We start from the raw sequence: 15,956 nt of genomic DNA, 5'->3' as shown, positions 1-15,956 counted from the left end.
TATTAAAATTATTTTAAGTTTCTCGTGCTTTCCGATCATTTTAATGTTTAAACGAATGTAATGTTGTTTATTATTAGTTAATTGTACTCTGTTTATCAAAGATTGTTTAAATAATTGAAAAATTATCGAAAGTATTAATTTATAAGTTTACGCGGTTAGAAAGATCGAGTGTCGATGTGCACTGGCCGGAGTGCAAAGGTAAACTAACTCGGTAGATGTCAAAGTTAATCAAAGGACCGTTTATGTTTATATTGCACAAGGCCAACAATCGCGAGATAAAATTTTGAAGTATTGGAATATTATATTTAAATTATTTTAAGTTCGTCGCGAGTTTCTTTCTTTTTAATGTTTAAACGAATGTATTATTGTTTAGATATTAGTATATTGTACTCCGTATGCATTAAAGAATGTTTAAATAATTGAAAAATTATCGAAAGTATTAATTTATAAGTTTACGCGGTTAGAAAGAACGAATGTCGATGTGCACTGGTCGGAGTGCAAAGGTAAACTAACTCGGTAGATGTCAAAGTTAATCGAAGGACCGTTTATGTTTATATTGCACAAGGCCAACTACATCGAGATTAAAATTTTAAAGTGTTGGAATTTTATACTAAAATTATTTTTAGTCCCTCTCGCGTTACCGTCTTTTTAATGTTTAAACGAATGTACTATTGTTTAAATATTACTTCACTGTACTCCATATACATTAACGATTGTTTAAATAATTGAAAAAATATCGAAAGTATTAATTTATAAGTTTACGCGGTTAGAAAGAACGGGTGTCGATGTGCACTGGTCGGAGTGCAAAGGTAAACTAACTCGGTAGATGTCAAAATTAATCGAAGGACCGTTTATGTTTATATTGCACAAGGCCAACAATCGCGAGATAAAATTTTGAAGTATTGGAAAATTATATTTAAATTATTTTAAGTTCGTCGCGAGTTTCTTTCTTTTTAATGTTTAAAAGAATGTATTATTGTTTAGATATTAGTATATTGTACTCCGTATGCATTAAAGAATGTTTAAATAATTGAAAAATTATCGAAAGTATTAATTTATAAGTTTACGCGGTTAGAAAGATCGAGTGTCGATGTGCACTGGCCGGAGTGCAAAGGTAAACTAACTCGGTAGATGTCAAAGTTAATCGAAGGACCGTTTATGTTTATATTGCACAAGGCCAACAATCGCGAGATAAAATTTTGAAGTATTGGAATATTACATTAAAATTATTTTAAGTTCGTCGCGAGTTTCTTTCTTTTTAATGTTTAAACGAATGTATTATTGTTTAAATATTAGTATATTGTACTCCGTATGCACAAGAATGTTTAAATAATTGAAAAATTATCGAAAGTATTAATTTATAACCTTACGCGATTATAAAGAGAAAGTATCGATGTGCACTCTTCGAATTCCAAAAGAAAACTAACTCGGTAAATGACAAAGTTAATCAAAGGACCGTTTATGTTTATATTGCACAAGGCCAACAAACCCGAAATTAAAATTTTAAAGTATCTAAATATTATATTAAAATTATTTCAAGTTTCTCGTGCTTTACGATCTTTTTAATGCTTAAATAAATGTACTTTTGTTTATTGTTAGTTTATTGTACTCTGTCTACATTATATATTGTTTAAATAATTATAAAATTACAAAAAGTATTAATTTATAATTTTCCGCTGTTAGAAGAAGAGAGTATCGATGTGCACTCGTCGAAGTGCAAAAGAAAATTAACTCGGTTATTGTCAAAGTTAAGAAAAGACAGTTTATGTTTATGTTACGCAAGGCTAATTACTCCGAGATGAAAATTTTAGAGAATTGGAATTTTAAATTAAAATTATTTTTATTTTCTCATGCGTTACAATCTTTTTAATGTTTAAACAAATGTAATATTGTTTATTATTAGGTAATTATACTCCGTGTTTATTAAAGATTGTTTAAATAATCGAGAAATTATCGAAAGTATTAATTTATAACCTTACGCGATTAGAAAGAGAGAGTGCCGATGTGCACTTGTCGGATTTCAAAAGAAAACTGACTCGACAATCGTCAAAGTTAATCAAAGGAGTGTTTACGTTTATATTGGATAAGGCCAACAAACCGGAAATTAAAATTTTTAGGTATTAGAATATCAATTTAAAATTATTTTAATTTTCTCACGCGTTACAATCTTTTTAATGTTTAAACAAATGTAATATTATTTATTATTAGTTAAATGTACTCCGAGTTTGTCTAAGATTGTTTAAATAATCGAAAAATTATTAAAAGTATTAATTTATAACCTTATGCGATTATAAAAACAGAATATCGATGTGTACTCTTCGAATTCCGAAAGAAAACTAACTCGATAAATGACAAAGTTAATCAAAGGAACGTTTATGTTTATATTGCACAAGGCCAACAAACCCAAAATTAGAATTTTGAAATATTGGAATATTATATTAAAATTATTTTTATTTTCTCGCGCGTTACAATCTTTTTAATGTTTAAACAAATGTAATATTGTTTATTATTAGGTAATTGTACTCCGTGTTTATTAAAGATTGTTTAAATAATCGAGAAATTATCGAAAATATTAATTTATAAATTTACGCGATTAGAATGAGAGAATATCGATGTGCACTCGTCAGAGTGCAAAAGAAAACTGCTTCGATAATCGTCAAAGTTAAGAAAAGACAGTTTATATTTATATTAGACAAAATCAACTACTCCGAAATTAGAATTTATAAATATTGAAATATTTAATTAAAATAGCATTTTTTAACACGATTTCTTTCAAGAGAAAATAAACCTTTATCATAAATTCTGCATAGATATATCCTAAATGAAATGTTTTTTTTTTTAAATGACATATTATCTATTAAAATCGATTAAGAATAACGTCTGAATCTCATTGTTAGAGTAAACCTTGTTTTCGATATTTTTCGTAAAGAAAAAATTTTGTATTGTGGCGCTGTTCGAAATTTACGGTAAAAGATCATTTACTTTACCTATATGAAACCGATTGTTATATACACGTATATCGGTATATAAACAAAAGAAGGTTATATACCGATACGATAGACGCATGGTAAGGGCAACGTTCCTCGGTTGCTTCTGTAGTTCATATTTTATTCATACTCGTCGCTGATATCGTACACGTTTCGTGCGAAAGGTGATGAATAACCTTAATCATGTTGTTCATATTTTATCTATACCTTTCATTGAAATGAAGTACCTTTCTAGTGAAAGATAAAGAATAGCTTTAATACAAAGTAATTATATATATATATATCAAGAAATGAACATGCATGTTCATATACATCCATACTAGTACAGTATTTCAACCAATCAGAAATTACGAATAGTTAAACGGTTTAAAGAAAATCTAGCTTGACGTTTTGTTCGGCAAATGAAAACGCGTCGTAATAGTCAACTTTAAGATTGCATTACATATGTCAAACCCGTATGTTTAGTTATTACGTCTAGAATCTGCGATGTGTCAAATTCGTAGAAATTTATTTAATATGTTTCCTCAAATTTGTTTAGTAATTTATTAATCTTAAAGGTTCGCATAACAATGGAAACAACTGTCTTCCCAAAGTAAGTATTCCTAAAAATTGTATTGAAAATTATTATTTGTTTTGCAATATGTATTAATACGATTAGTTTCTTTAACTTTCTCTTTTTCTTTTCCTTTTCCTTTTTTTCTTTTTTTCCTAACATTTTTACATCCTCGAAATTTTCTTATTTAATTTATATATTTGGTAAATTCATATCCATTATGCTATTGTTTATTATATACTAGTAATCTTCACTTGCATTTGTTCTTTTCATTAAAATTGATTCATTTGTATATTGTTTTGTAATGAAATTAACAAATGATATATCTCGATTAAAAATAATATATCATATATATAAATATTATATAAGATTATTATTTCTTTTTTTTTTTCTTTTTTTTTTCTTTTTTTTTTTTTTTTTTTCAGTGTAAGCCTACCTCCGGCATTTTATAAACCTCCATCGCCAGATTTATGTATACCAATTCACAGATCCAATACAACAATTATAACAGATGCGTATGCTGGAATACCTGAAAATTTAGTTTTAAATATTATAGGATTTTTGGTCAGTTTATTTTTATCTATGAGTCATAGATATGAATTATAAAATGAATAATTTACATAAGATATTTTAATTTACAGTTATTAGTTCTTTTATTTGGTTTATTGCGTAAAAAAGCTTGGAATTATGGACGTCTTGCATTGCTACATAAATCAGATAATAGATGGATGGAATTATTTTATGGCGACAATGATACCAGAGATGTAGACGCAATATATTTAGAAACATCTGTTAATTCTCAGCTATCTCAAGCTGATAGAGGTTTTCTTTCATGGATTGTTACAGCATTTAAAATAAAGTTAGTACCATCCATACACACACACACATACACACACATATATATATAATATATTATTATTAAAAGTTTATATAAAATAATTGTTGCAGAGATGAAGAACTACTGAAAAGAGCTGGTCCTGATGGGTTGCTATATATATTATTTGAGCGTTATTTGATTGTTTTAACTATTGCAATGGTTATTGTATCATTATGTATAGCATTGCCTATTAATTTTTATGGTAGTACGCATGATGATGATTTAACATTTAGTCGTACAACAGTAGCCAATCTAGATCCAATGTCTTCTTGGATATGGGTACACTCAATGTTAATTATATCTTATTTACCAATTGGTACTTATGTGATGAGACGTTTTTTAAAACAGGTAAAGAATATTTAAAAAATTGAATATTATATAACGTTATTTTTTCTATAATTTTTTAAACTATTTACATAGGTACGTGAAACTAGATCTAGCGGCGAATTAGCAGCTAGAACACTAATAATCACAGAAATACCCAAACACCAATGTGATGTAGAAACACTTACAGAATATTTTAAGTATGTATGTTAACGCAAATTAATAATCTTTAATTAAATATTATAAATTATTACTTTATTAATTTAGAGAAGCATTTTCAACACTTACCATAGAAGATGTTACATTAGCTCACGATATTAGACGTCTTTCAGTGTTAGATGCAGAAAGAGATTGTGCAGAGCAAGCACGTTTGTATTGTGAGAATTATGCTAAAAAAAGAGATCCTTTAAAAATATATCCCCATCGCTGTGGTCAAATTTTGGGATGTTGTTGCAAATCCGTGAGTACATCATTGGTATTATTATATATATATACATATATATATACAGGATTGACCTTTCTAATAAATATCTTTTAATAATTATAAAGAAAGTTGATGCTCAAGAATTTTATGCAAGTGAAGAAATTCGATTAACTGCATTAGTAGAAGAAGAAAGACAATTGGCCTTAAATAAACCACTTGGAATAGCGTTTGTTACTTTAGGTTTGTATTTATACTTATTATTGAATTATGAAAATATCATAATATTCTAAATTATTATTATTATATAACTATTTTGATACAGGAACTCCTGGTGCAGCTAGAACTATGAGGAGACAATTACGATCCTCTCCTTCGATAAAGTGGATCGTTAATTATGCTCCAGCACCTTCAGATATTTTTTGGGAAAATTTAAGTATACCAAGAAAATGTTGGTATTTAAACGCAGCAATGATAAATGTTGCTTTGTTTATAACATTGTTTTTCCTTACCACACCAGCTGTAAGTTAATTATATATTACTATGATGGGACTACTGCATATTGAAATTATTAAAATTGATATTAAATTTGTTTTCTTTTTTTTTTTTTCTTCTTCTTCTATTTAGGTTATTATACCAATTTTAAATAGGTTATCTATACCTGGAGAAATAAAAAATTTGAGTCCTATTATTTCTTCTTTTTTACCAACTTTATTATTAGTAAGCGTGGCTGCTTTAATGCCTGTAGTTGTTGAAAAAAGTGAATCTTTAGTAAGACACTGGACAAGAAGCAGTTTGAATCGTACGGTCATGAGAAAAACTTTATTATTTTTGTTACTTATGGTTCTTATATTACCTAGTTTAGGATTAACCAGTGCTGAAGCATTTTTTGTTTGGACTATGAAAGGGAAAAATGATACAGGAAGGTGGGAATGTGTATTTCTTCCTGATCAGGTATAATATGCATGAGCTGTAACACATTGTTTATTAAAATGTATCTCATGAAAACCTGTAAATAGGAATATTTATCTAATATCTTAACAATTATTTCAGGGCGCTTTATTTGTAAATTATGTAATTACTGCTGCTTTACTTGGAAGTGCATTGGAATTAGTCAGATTTCCCGAACTCGCCTTATACACTTATCGTCTTTGTATTGCACGCAGTAAAGCAGAGAGAGTGCATGTCAGGAAAGCAGTATTATGGGAGTTCCCATTAGGAGCACATTATGCATGGTTACTATTGGTATTTACTATGACAACAGTTTATAGCCTTGCCTGTCCTTTAATTACTCCATTTGGACTGTTATATTTTTTAGTAAAACATTTGGTATGTTCAAAAAGATATTTTTAATATCACTTAAAAATTGTTTGCTATTGTATTAATTATTAAAAATGTATATTATGGACATTTAAAAACAGGTGGACAGGCATAATTTATGCTTTGCTTATGGACCAAGTGTAGGTGGTGGTCAATTAGCAGGTACAGCAGCTAGCGCAGCAGGAACTGCTCCGATTCTTGCACAAGTAGCATTTTTAGCTCTCGGATTAGTAAGAAGAGGTTTATCTCCTCTGGCAGCTGTACAACTTAGTGGTCTTGCTGCTAGTATTTTAGGTCTTGTAACTGGAGTTACATTACCTGCATCCAAACCCAAAGTACAATTCATATTCACTTATTATCTTTTGTAATTATTATCTTTGATATTGATACAATATAAAGAATGTTTTCATTTTTAGACACAACCGCCGAGAAGAGATCTTCCTGGCGGAATAACAGGACAAAGTTTTATTGCACCCGTATTACGAAAGAAACAAATTTCTCCAGAAGAAACTATACCTGTAGATTCAAACTCTGAAATGAATACACCAAGTCCAAGTATATCTTCTTCTATCGTCTTAGAAGATGCCCCTAAGCTTTATCAAAATTATTCAAAAGAACCTAAGGTGTAAGGTGTAATTTTTGTTTTTATAAGCAGTTTTTATAAACACAAGCTTATAACTACGTGTATATAAACTAGCACACAAAATAAGCATCTTAAAAATTTGAGATAAAAAAGAAAAAAAAGAAAAAAAAAAAAAATAGAAAACAGAAAAAAAGAAGAAAGAAATAATATATCACAGATTCTGATATTAAGTTATTGTAAAATAATATATTAATATATGTAATTATTATTTAAAAGAAAAATTTGAATGTGATAAAAACATAATAAATTGCCTATAATATCCTTAATTAAAATAATATTTCACAGTTAATATATTATTTCAATACATGAACGAAAAACTTATTCTGATATTATATAATATATTTACATACTTGCACGTGTTGTTGCAATATCTTTACATCGATATATATATATATATATATATATATATATATATATATATATATATATTATACACACACATATATATATGTATATATGTATACGTGGCAGTCACTGTATTTTGTATATGCAATAGTGATAGTAATGACACGTTTTTAAATCTATAATGAGCATACCACTATAGCCTTATCTCTAGGCGCATAATACGACAAAACTTAATATGATGCCTTTAATTTCTACTAAAATACTAGCATTTATACTGTTTACATAATGCAATATACAAAAACGAGTACATTTTTTTTTTTTTTTTTTTTTTTTTATATATATAAATTTTAATTTACCCTAATTTCTTATGTAATTAAACAATGAAAGTTATATTTAAGACATTTAAAATTTACTACTATATTGTATACATACGTTGTATTTTTCTTATAATTACAGTTTTAAATTATATGTTCTGATAAGATTGGAAGAACACTTAGTTTTGTAATATACAAATACTACTTAATAAAATTATCAGTATTAATAAGTTTACATTAATAATGTGTAAATGAATATAGAAGGCAGTGTATATGCATAAATTCATGTCTTAGAAAAGTGTCATGTACTAATTATAAATATAATCGCTAATACAGATCCTTGTTTGTATTTAAATAGTGATAAATGAGCAGATAGACGTTTTTGCAATTTTCAATAGCATCAGACAAGGCACCTTTAAATTTCTTTATCTATATATTTTCGATTAATAATAACATGAAATATAACTTTGAAAATAAAATATATTTTTATTTTCAATCATCAAGAAAATTCAGAGAAAAGGAATCAATTTTCATCTAGAAAATAGTCTTTCCATGATTAAATTGTTTTGAACAATTATTTTCATATAAAATAAAATACGTGAGACATAAAAAAGAAAAATGAAGATATAAATTTATATTCTTTGAAGAGTGATCTTCGAAGATTTCGAAGAGTGATCTATATAAATTAGAAATCAGTCATGTTCCATTTTTTGATATATACAAAACAAAGTAAAAAAGTGTTTATAACACTATATTACAAATAAGATAAATAATAATGATTATGAAATATGATAATAAAAATAATATGATAATGATAAAGTACTATTCAGTCTATAAAATTTATAAAGTATTATTATAATACATACATTTCCTTTAAACTGATTACTTTATAAACAAGACTTACTTTCTCTTTACCAAATATTCAGAAACAGGAATGTATTATCGGAACAGGCAATCCTTTTATAAAATGGACAAATATATTTTGAATTTATCATATTTTATCAAATTGCATAGTTTTATAAAAACTGATACATAAATAGTGGATATTTAAAAAGAGCACCTGTCGAATGTATTTGCTCATATATTTAAGAAAAAAAGAAAAGAAAATAGAGGAAACTCTCCTTCAAAAAAGAAAAGAAATTTGGCAAAGGACTAGACATTCATGTTCTTTCATTTAGCACAAAAGTATTATTCCATTTAGTCTATTGCCCACATAATATGTACTACATGTACTACTATTCAATTACTGAAAGAATAATGCAGTCATCTTACATATAATTTAATTGGATCATTTTTGTAAGATTTTTTTTATGTTTCATACTATCTTCTTTTACTTTGTTTGATAATTCAAAATAATTTATTCAAATAGACTACCACCAATTATCGCCTCCAGTTGACTAGAAGTAAGATTATTCAATTTCTCAGCTTGTTCTTCTTCAAACATATTAGAAGACTGATTGAGCATCTTTCTTTTTACTGTTTTTGAAAAATTATATGTACACAATGCAATTGTATCTTCTAATAATTCTTCGTCCTCTTCCTTTTGTGATTCTTCACTTTCTTCGCTATTCGGATGAACCTGTAAATTATATTTATATGTACGGAAAACTTTTTGGTAGAAAATCCACATAGCACAGGACATTTTCACGCCAAGGTTCATGTAAATGATGATTTTAGAATTGTGATTCACCATTATGAAATATCTGATGAAAAAAGTACTCACCTTTATATTTTTCTGCAATTTATAAATGATGTAATAATATATATAAAGGACATATTTTCTATTCATCAATATCCATTAACAGTGAATCAATTTTTTACTTACTACAATTTACTCATTTATCAATTAAGAACCCAAAGAACAGTAACTGAAATAAATACACACTCACTTGTACGTACAAAATTAAACAAAACATTTTCACTTCTTAATAAATTTCATTATTGCCAATATTAAGGTGAGGATGCTGGGAACGGTGTAAAGAATTTAAAAAAAAAAAAATAAATAAAATAATAATAATGATGATAATAATAATTATTTTCATTTCTTTTTTAGTATCCTGTCTAAAAATTATATTCTCAAACATATTAATATTTTTTTCATGATCATACAGAAATAATAATTATCTTTAACACAAAAGATATATAAAAAAAATTCCAAATGATGGATTACAGTAAAATATTGTTTCATATATAATATATATATATATATATAATACACATAATAATAAATTTCTTTCGTTTCGTAAGAATCTGATAATCATTACCATGTAAGGCATAAATTTCATGAACTTTACTTTGATGCAAAATAAAACAAGTTCCAGGCATTAATACAATTAAAATTAAAATTAAAATATATAATATAAAAATGAAACTCTGAAGTCATGACTGCGCAAATAAAAGCATTTATTAAAATACATAAAGGAATTTATTTAGGTAAAGTATGTATTATAAAACATTCCATTATGTTTTTTATTATGCAATTTAATGCAAATGCCTGTCTTCATGCTCAACCACCACCAAAGTATTACATTATTAGCTCATTTTAATCATATTCAACATAAAGAAAAAGGAATCACTACTCTTTTACAAATCTAATATATTTTCTGATAGTTTTGAAATATATGAGCCAATTTTTTTTTTTTTTTTTTTTTTTTTTTTTTTTTTTTTTATGAACAATTATAATAAACCACTATAGTATCATCTTACCTCTACAATTGAAACTCGTGGCGATGGTTCTCGTTGTAATTTTGTTTCCATTTCTATAGGGCTGCTAGATCTTGATAAATATTCTTTATCAATATCAGCCTCGTTATCAGAAGAATCTTTTTCATCTTCTGCTGATGATCTCTGTATCTCCATATTTTCATGTAATGCACAAACAAAGCCACTCTTTTCTCCATATTCAAATAAATTCCCATCTAAATGAACTGATACATAGAAATATATTTTTAATAATGTAAATTCTAACAATTAAATATATATAATTACGAACAAATGCACAACAATATTACCTTGACAAAAAGCAACACTACAAAATGAACAGTGTGCGGATGTTCTTCGATTACACTCTATACAGTGATGCCATGGACAACTAAATTTACTCTCTCCATTGTCAATATCTACACAAGTATTATGATATTTTTTATTACATGTCTTATGATCACATACAATAGTTTCGCTACCATGCATTATCTCTTGTCCACAACTCCAGCAAAAATGTTTCCTTGATCTAAAATAAATACAAATATTAATAATACATGTATTTATATTATATGCATAAATTCATGTAGTATAATCAAACAATTAAAAAAAGAAAAAGAAAAAATGAATTTACCTTCTTTGCCTTCTTACTTTTTCTGCTTTATCAGATTTTTTAGATGGTACTGGAACTGGAGTTACTTGTGGTTTTTGTACTTTTAAACCTATAAATCCACTACAATTTGATGCACCGCATAAACATGCCTTACGTGTTTCCCCATCGCAAGCTAAATTATAATTAAAAGTTAACTCTTCTCTTGGCTTTATATCACGTAAAGCGAATAAACCAATCCGCGTATCTCCATTTACTGTCCATTTTTGTGTTTCACAATTTGGCGAGCAAGAATGATCTACGTATAAAAGAAAATAAAAAAAAGAAAAAAAAGAAATTATACATTTATCTTTTAATTACAGTGTACTCTTACAAAAAAAAAAAAAAAAAAAAAAAAAAAAAAAAAAAAAAAAAAAGAAAAAAGAGAAACTTACTCATGAATCGGCTAAGATTGCCCTTTGGTTCTGCATCGATCATTCTATTATTATCTATTGTTAAAAAGTAAAAATTTTCATTTTTTAACTCTTTTTTTCTACTTAATCTCTCTTTGTATTCTGCTTCATCTATAACTTCGCCAACGTATTCAATTATAAATTGTCCAGATTTAATGGCTTCCAAACTTCTAAGACCCCAACCGCGGCCAACTGTATGAAATGGTTCCATTGCTGGATATTGTCTGCGTACGAAGTCTTGATTATTACACTTCGTACCAGCTGGACATACACCTGGACTACACTCTATCAATAAAATACGATTTAAACAATCTGTTCCAGGCGCACATGCATCATCCAATTCTGCATCACAATCACATGCTACAATACTTTCAACTTCAACAGGTTTCACATTGCCCACAGGTTTATTGACCTAAACAAATGTTTAATCAATGAGAAAATAATCACCTAATAAAATTATATAAAATCGTTCATTATAAAAATAGGAACATACTTTTAATTTAACATACGGTGGAGGTTTCAATCCTTTAGATTCATGATCCTTAGCAGCAGCTCTTTCAGTTTTTAAACGTTGATGAATTTCACTAGCTTCTTCTAAAGCTTTTCTATAAGTATCATTTCTCATTTTTCTTTTACCTACTGAAGAAGGCTTTATATTTGCATCTCCATCTTGATATAAGAAAGCACGCCCTCTGAAAACATAATGTAATTTTTTTTTTCTTAACACATGTATATAAAAAAAAAAAAAAAAAAAAAAAAAAAATTATCCACGTATGCATTTATAATAATTTATATTTACCTGTGGACCCAATAATAATTATTAGAACCTAAAAACATGACACAAAATTTGCCAGGACTATGTGGTATAGCTTCTACATTTTCAGGTATTTCATGTGGATAGCATATACGAGAGGGCCACCAACGATAATTACCAAGCTTAACCCATACTACTTCTCCATAGAGAGGAAGTCTTCCAGTTTCACAATCTTCGCATATAAACGCACCATCCGGTGCATTTATACCTATTATAACAAAAGGAAAATTTCAGAATAATATACCAATAAATATATTCTTTTTTATTATTTTTATTTTTTAGATGATAAAAAAACAAAAAAAAAAGGAAAAGAGAAAATAGTATTACCAAGACACTCCAGATGAAACGAAGTTGGACACGTGTCACAACAAATAAGACTTCCTCCACGTGTGCAAAGGAAACACCATGCTGCATTCAATGGAGGATGAGGAGCTTTGTAATGTTTAGGACAAACAATTTGACTTCCTGTTAATATTACTGATCCTGCAGGTAAACACGATATGGATGTATGATAGGATGATGGACATCGAACACATCGTGCTATTTTTTCATTCGGTGCACGAGAGTGACTATCTTGTGGATTATCAGAACTACATGTATGACACATATGATATGGACAAGTTAAACGACCTCCTTGCCAACGAGACTGAAAAATTAAAAATAATATAAAATTTGTAATTTTTATAAGCAAAAATATAATGTAACAATATAAAAAAAAAAAAAAAAGCTATTTTATTCATACTTGAGGCCAAGACTTTAAACAAGATGAGTGATAATGTTTGCCACATGCTAAAACAGAACATCTTATTCTGTCTCCTTCCCTTTCATTACATACAAAACATGCTGGAGCTACACCAGATAAACAATCAATACATTTGAAACTTTCATCTTCTTGTTCCTCTGCTTTATCTAAAAAAAAAAATAATCAATATCACAATTGAATTAAATTAATTTATTAAATTATTAAATGTACCAATAAACTTTATATGAATATGTACCACTATTTTCTTCATCATCTGTATTATTTCTTTTTATTTCTCTCAAATCATCAAACAATTTATCACTGTACGTACTTTCATCTATAGAATGTTCTGGGCTAGATTCTCCAGGTTTGACACATGATAAATGAAAGTAAGAATAACAGGGTCCCCTACATCTTGTTAACTTTCCTGTTTTTTCACAAATTTGACAAACCTTTTCTTGTTTCATGCCTTTAAAAAGATTGTATGGTCTGGTTTTTTTTGTTTCTACAGTATTACTTCTACTTAATTTTTTTATATCTTTTGTGATACTCTCTGCATCCGTTGATGTGTCTTCTTCAGATTCAGGTGTATTTTCTTTTGATTGATTATCCTCTGATTTAATATATAAACGATATTTTCTACGAAAAGAAGAGTTCATATCATTCCAAGTTTTTCTTAAATATTTTTTGATTTCTTCCTCTGACAAATCAGGATGTTCATCTTCTAACATATCTCTGTTTCTTTCATAATAAACTTCAAAAACACCATCAAGTTCATCACTTTTAAAATCATTTTTTTGTGTTGTCGAAGAATCACTATTAGATTCGTTAGATTTAACGGATATGCGAGAAGGACTTTCAAAATTTAATCTCAAATTTGCTTTTCCATTTTCATGTTGCAAATACCTTAATTTTGGTGATTCTAATTTATATTGTAGTTTCTCTGAAACATCCACCTAAAAATATAAAAGAAAAATATTCAATGTTACCTATATACGTACAGATATAATTATAGTGATGTATGTGTTATATAATGTTTCATCATGCTATGTTTATTTATTTATTTAACTTACACTTTCCTGTTTAGTACGCTTTGCATCTGATGTATTCGGATCACCTGCGTATTTTCTTTTACTCGTCTTACCCTTTACATAAAAATCAAGTGTCTTCTGAACTTTTTGCCTTGAACTTTTAACAATTGGTTTAAATATATCAGCCCTTTCTTGATCAGTCATTGGTTGTACTTCCGTTGCCTCTTCAACCGCTGTTTCCCATTTTATCTTTAATCCTGGCTTAATAACAAATGCTGCAGCATATTTAGCGTCCTTCCTCTTAATTTCTGCAGTCAATGATTCAGATAGCTTTTGAAAGTCATCAAGGTTTGTGAAATGGATCATAGAATTTGACGAGACCCAGCTATGACGTCCTTTATCTCCAAAATATTGAACGTGTATCATTAGCAATTGCGATCTGCCAGTAGCTGGTTAAAAAAGTCATTTAAACATGGTGTTTAGATTGAAAAGATCTATTCATTCTATAAATAAATGTTAACTATTATTATTTAAAACATGTAACACATTGAAAACAATGTTTACCTTTATATTTATAAAAAATTAATGAAGTTGGATCTAGAGTTACAACACATGGCCAAAATGGAAAATTGCCAACACGTGCCCATGCTAATTGTCCTAAACTCCAATTACACTGTGCAGTATTATTGTCAAATTTTGGAGATGCAATCTCCTCCATAGAATTCGAAGAACTAAATGAATCACTTGCTTCATCAGTATCATTCACTATATTACTTTCGTCTATATTTTCGTTACTATTTTCACTAGAGTTTTGAGATTTACGCGTCTTTGGCATTTTGTAATTCTATAAAATGAGATAATATGATAAATATTTCGTATATTTAAAGATTTTACGTAAGATAAACAAAAGCCATCATAAGCGTCTATTGTACAAACTGAAATTTATCCAAAAGTATGAAATTCGTGTACCTTAGGAAATTCAGCAATGTCATCTCTAGGAGATTTAGGCTTTATTGTTCTTCCATAACGACTTTTGCCAGGAAAATACGCACTATCGTTTAGATCAGACTTTTCTCCAGCATGATCCACACAGTCTGCTGCATCATGGAAACTTTCTACTTTCTCGCGTATGCTTTGTCCTGCATCGTTTGCTGTTTCGGCCACCTTGTTATTCCGTGGGAGGCTGGGAGAGCTCATAGCTTAATTGTTAAATTATCATTTTAAGCTATATAACTCGATTCTGTGACAAAACGATGGTACTTTGTAAATTTCTACAACTGTTAGTAAGAGTTAAATCACTAAAAATGCTTTCTAAAGAGCTTAGAAATCGAAAACAATTTTCTATTACCGCTGAAAATAGTCGCAATGGCCGATTTTCAAGGATTACCTTATTATTCACGATTCGTTTAGGGTCCTTCATTCGGTGTAAAAGTATCAATATGTATCGCACAAGGAGCTTCACGAGGTGCAGAAGAAAAATCTCTATATAATGTTTATTGTTAATATTAAGAAAATACAAATTACCCCTACGGGACTAATGGAACAGAACGCGTTTCCCGCGATTTCGGTTGATCCACATAGACGTGTTCATTCATTTAATTGACGCTATGCTATTTGTAAGCTGATCTTTCATGGAAACATCATGTTGGTAATAGTTCGATATTTCCATTGGACGGTTATACAAACAGTAAACACAAATCAATGATCTTGATTGGTTATTATTTATTACTTCCTTGAAGAGGATTATTTTCTATAATACGTCATACGATTTAGTTTAATTTTGTTGGTTAAGTTTTTTTTTTTTTTTTTTTTTTTTTTTTTTT

General features: G+C 28.1%; 2 protein-coding genes across 4 annotated transcripts; one reads left to right on the top strand and one right to left on the bottom strand.

Moving 5' to 3' along the window:
- Positions 1 to 3,392: 3,392 nt before the first annotated feature.
- On the top strand, positions 3,393 to 7,278 carry LOC124947692 (calcium permeable stress-gated cation channel 1). Of its 2 annotated transcripts, none has more exons than XM_047490207.1 (12): positions 3,393 to 3,579; positions 4,029 to 4,104; positions 4,182 to 4,399; positions 4,489 to 4,765; positions 4,838 to 4,941; positions 5,009 to 5,201; positions 5,291 to 5,405; positions 5,488 to 5,684; positions 5,790 to 6,116; positions 6,216 to 6,491; positions 6,584 to 6,817; positions 6,899 to 7,278. In XM_047490207.1, exons 1-12 carry the CDS (start codon positions 3,557 to 3,559, stop codon positions 7,109 to 7,111), a joined length of 2,253 nt encoding a protein of 750 aa, XP_047346163.1. In that variant the 5' UTR covers positions 3,393 to 3,556; the 3' UTR covers positions 7,112 to 7,278. The 2 variants fall into 2 exon arrangements, with proteins under 2 accessions (XP_047346163.1, XP_047346161.1); XM_047490205.1 differs by having other exon boundaries at positions 3,966 to 4,104.
- A 278-nt stretch (positions 7,279 to 7,556) lies between these two features.
- On the bottom strand, positions 7,557 to 15,733 carry LOC124947691 (histone-lysine N-methyltransferase NSD2). 2 transcript variants are annotated; one of them, XM_047490204.1, is made up of 14 exons: positions 15,482 to 15,733; positions 15,103 to 15,373; positions 14,698 to 14,977; positions 14,176 to 14,582; positions 13,359 to 14,058; positions 13,103 to 13,269; positions 12,688 to 13,006; positions 12,346 to 12,568; positions 12,040 to 12,238; positions 11,529 to 11,958; positions 11,119 to 11,392; positions 10,796 to 11,013; positions 10,491 to 10,711; positions 7,557 to 9,363 (listed from the first exon to the last, which is right to left on the bottom strand). In XM_047490204.1, exons 2-14 carry the CDS (start codon positions 15,328 to 15,330, stop codon positions 9,142 to 9,144), a joined length of 3,888 nt encoding a protein of 1,295 aa, XP_047346160.1. In that variant the 5' UTR covers positions 15,331 to 15,373; positions 15,482 to 15,733; the 3' UTR covers positions 7,557 to 9,141. The 2 variants fall into 2 exon arrangements, with proteins under 2 accessions (XP_047346160.1, XP_047346159.1); XM_047490203.1 differs by having other exon boundaries at positions 15,521 to 15,732.
- Between the last annotated feature and the right edge of the window lie 223 nt (positions 15,734 to 15,956).

Source organism: Vespa velutina, chromosome 3 (assembly GCF_912470025.1).
Source record: "Vespa velutina chromosome 3, iVesVel2.1, whole genome shotgun sequence".
Lineage (NCBI taxonomy): Eukaryota > Metazoa > Arthropoda > Insecta > Hymenoptera > Vespidae > Vespa > Vespa velutina.
Note: the sequence above shows the minus strand (reverse complement) of the source record. Positions and strands in the feature narration are given on the sequence as shown.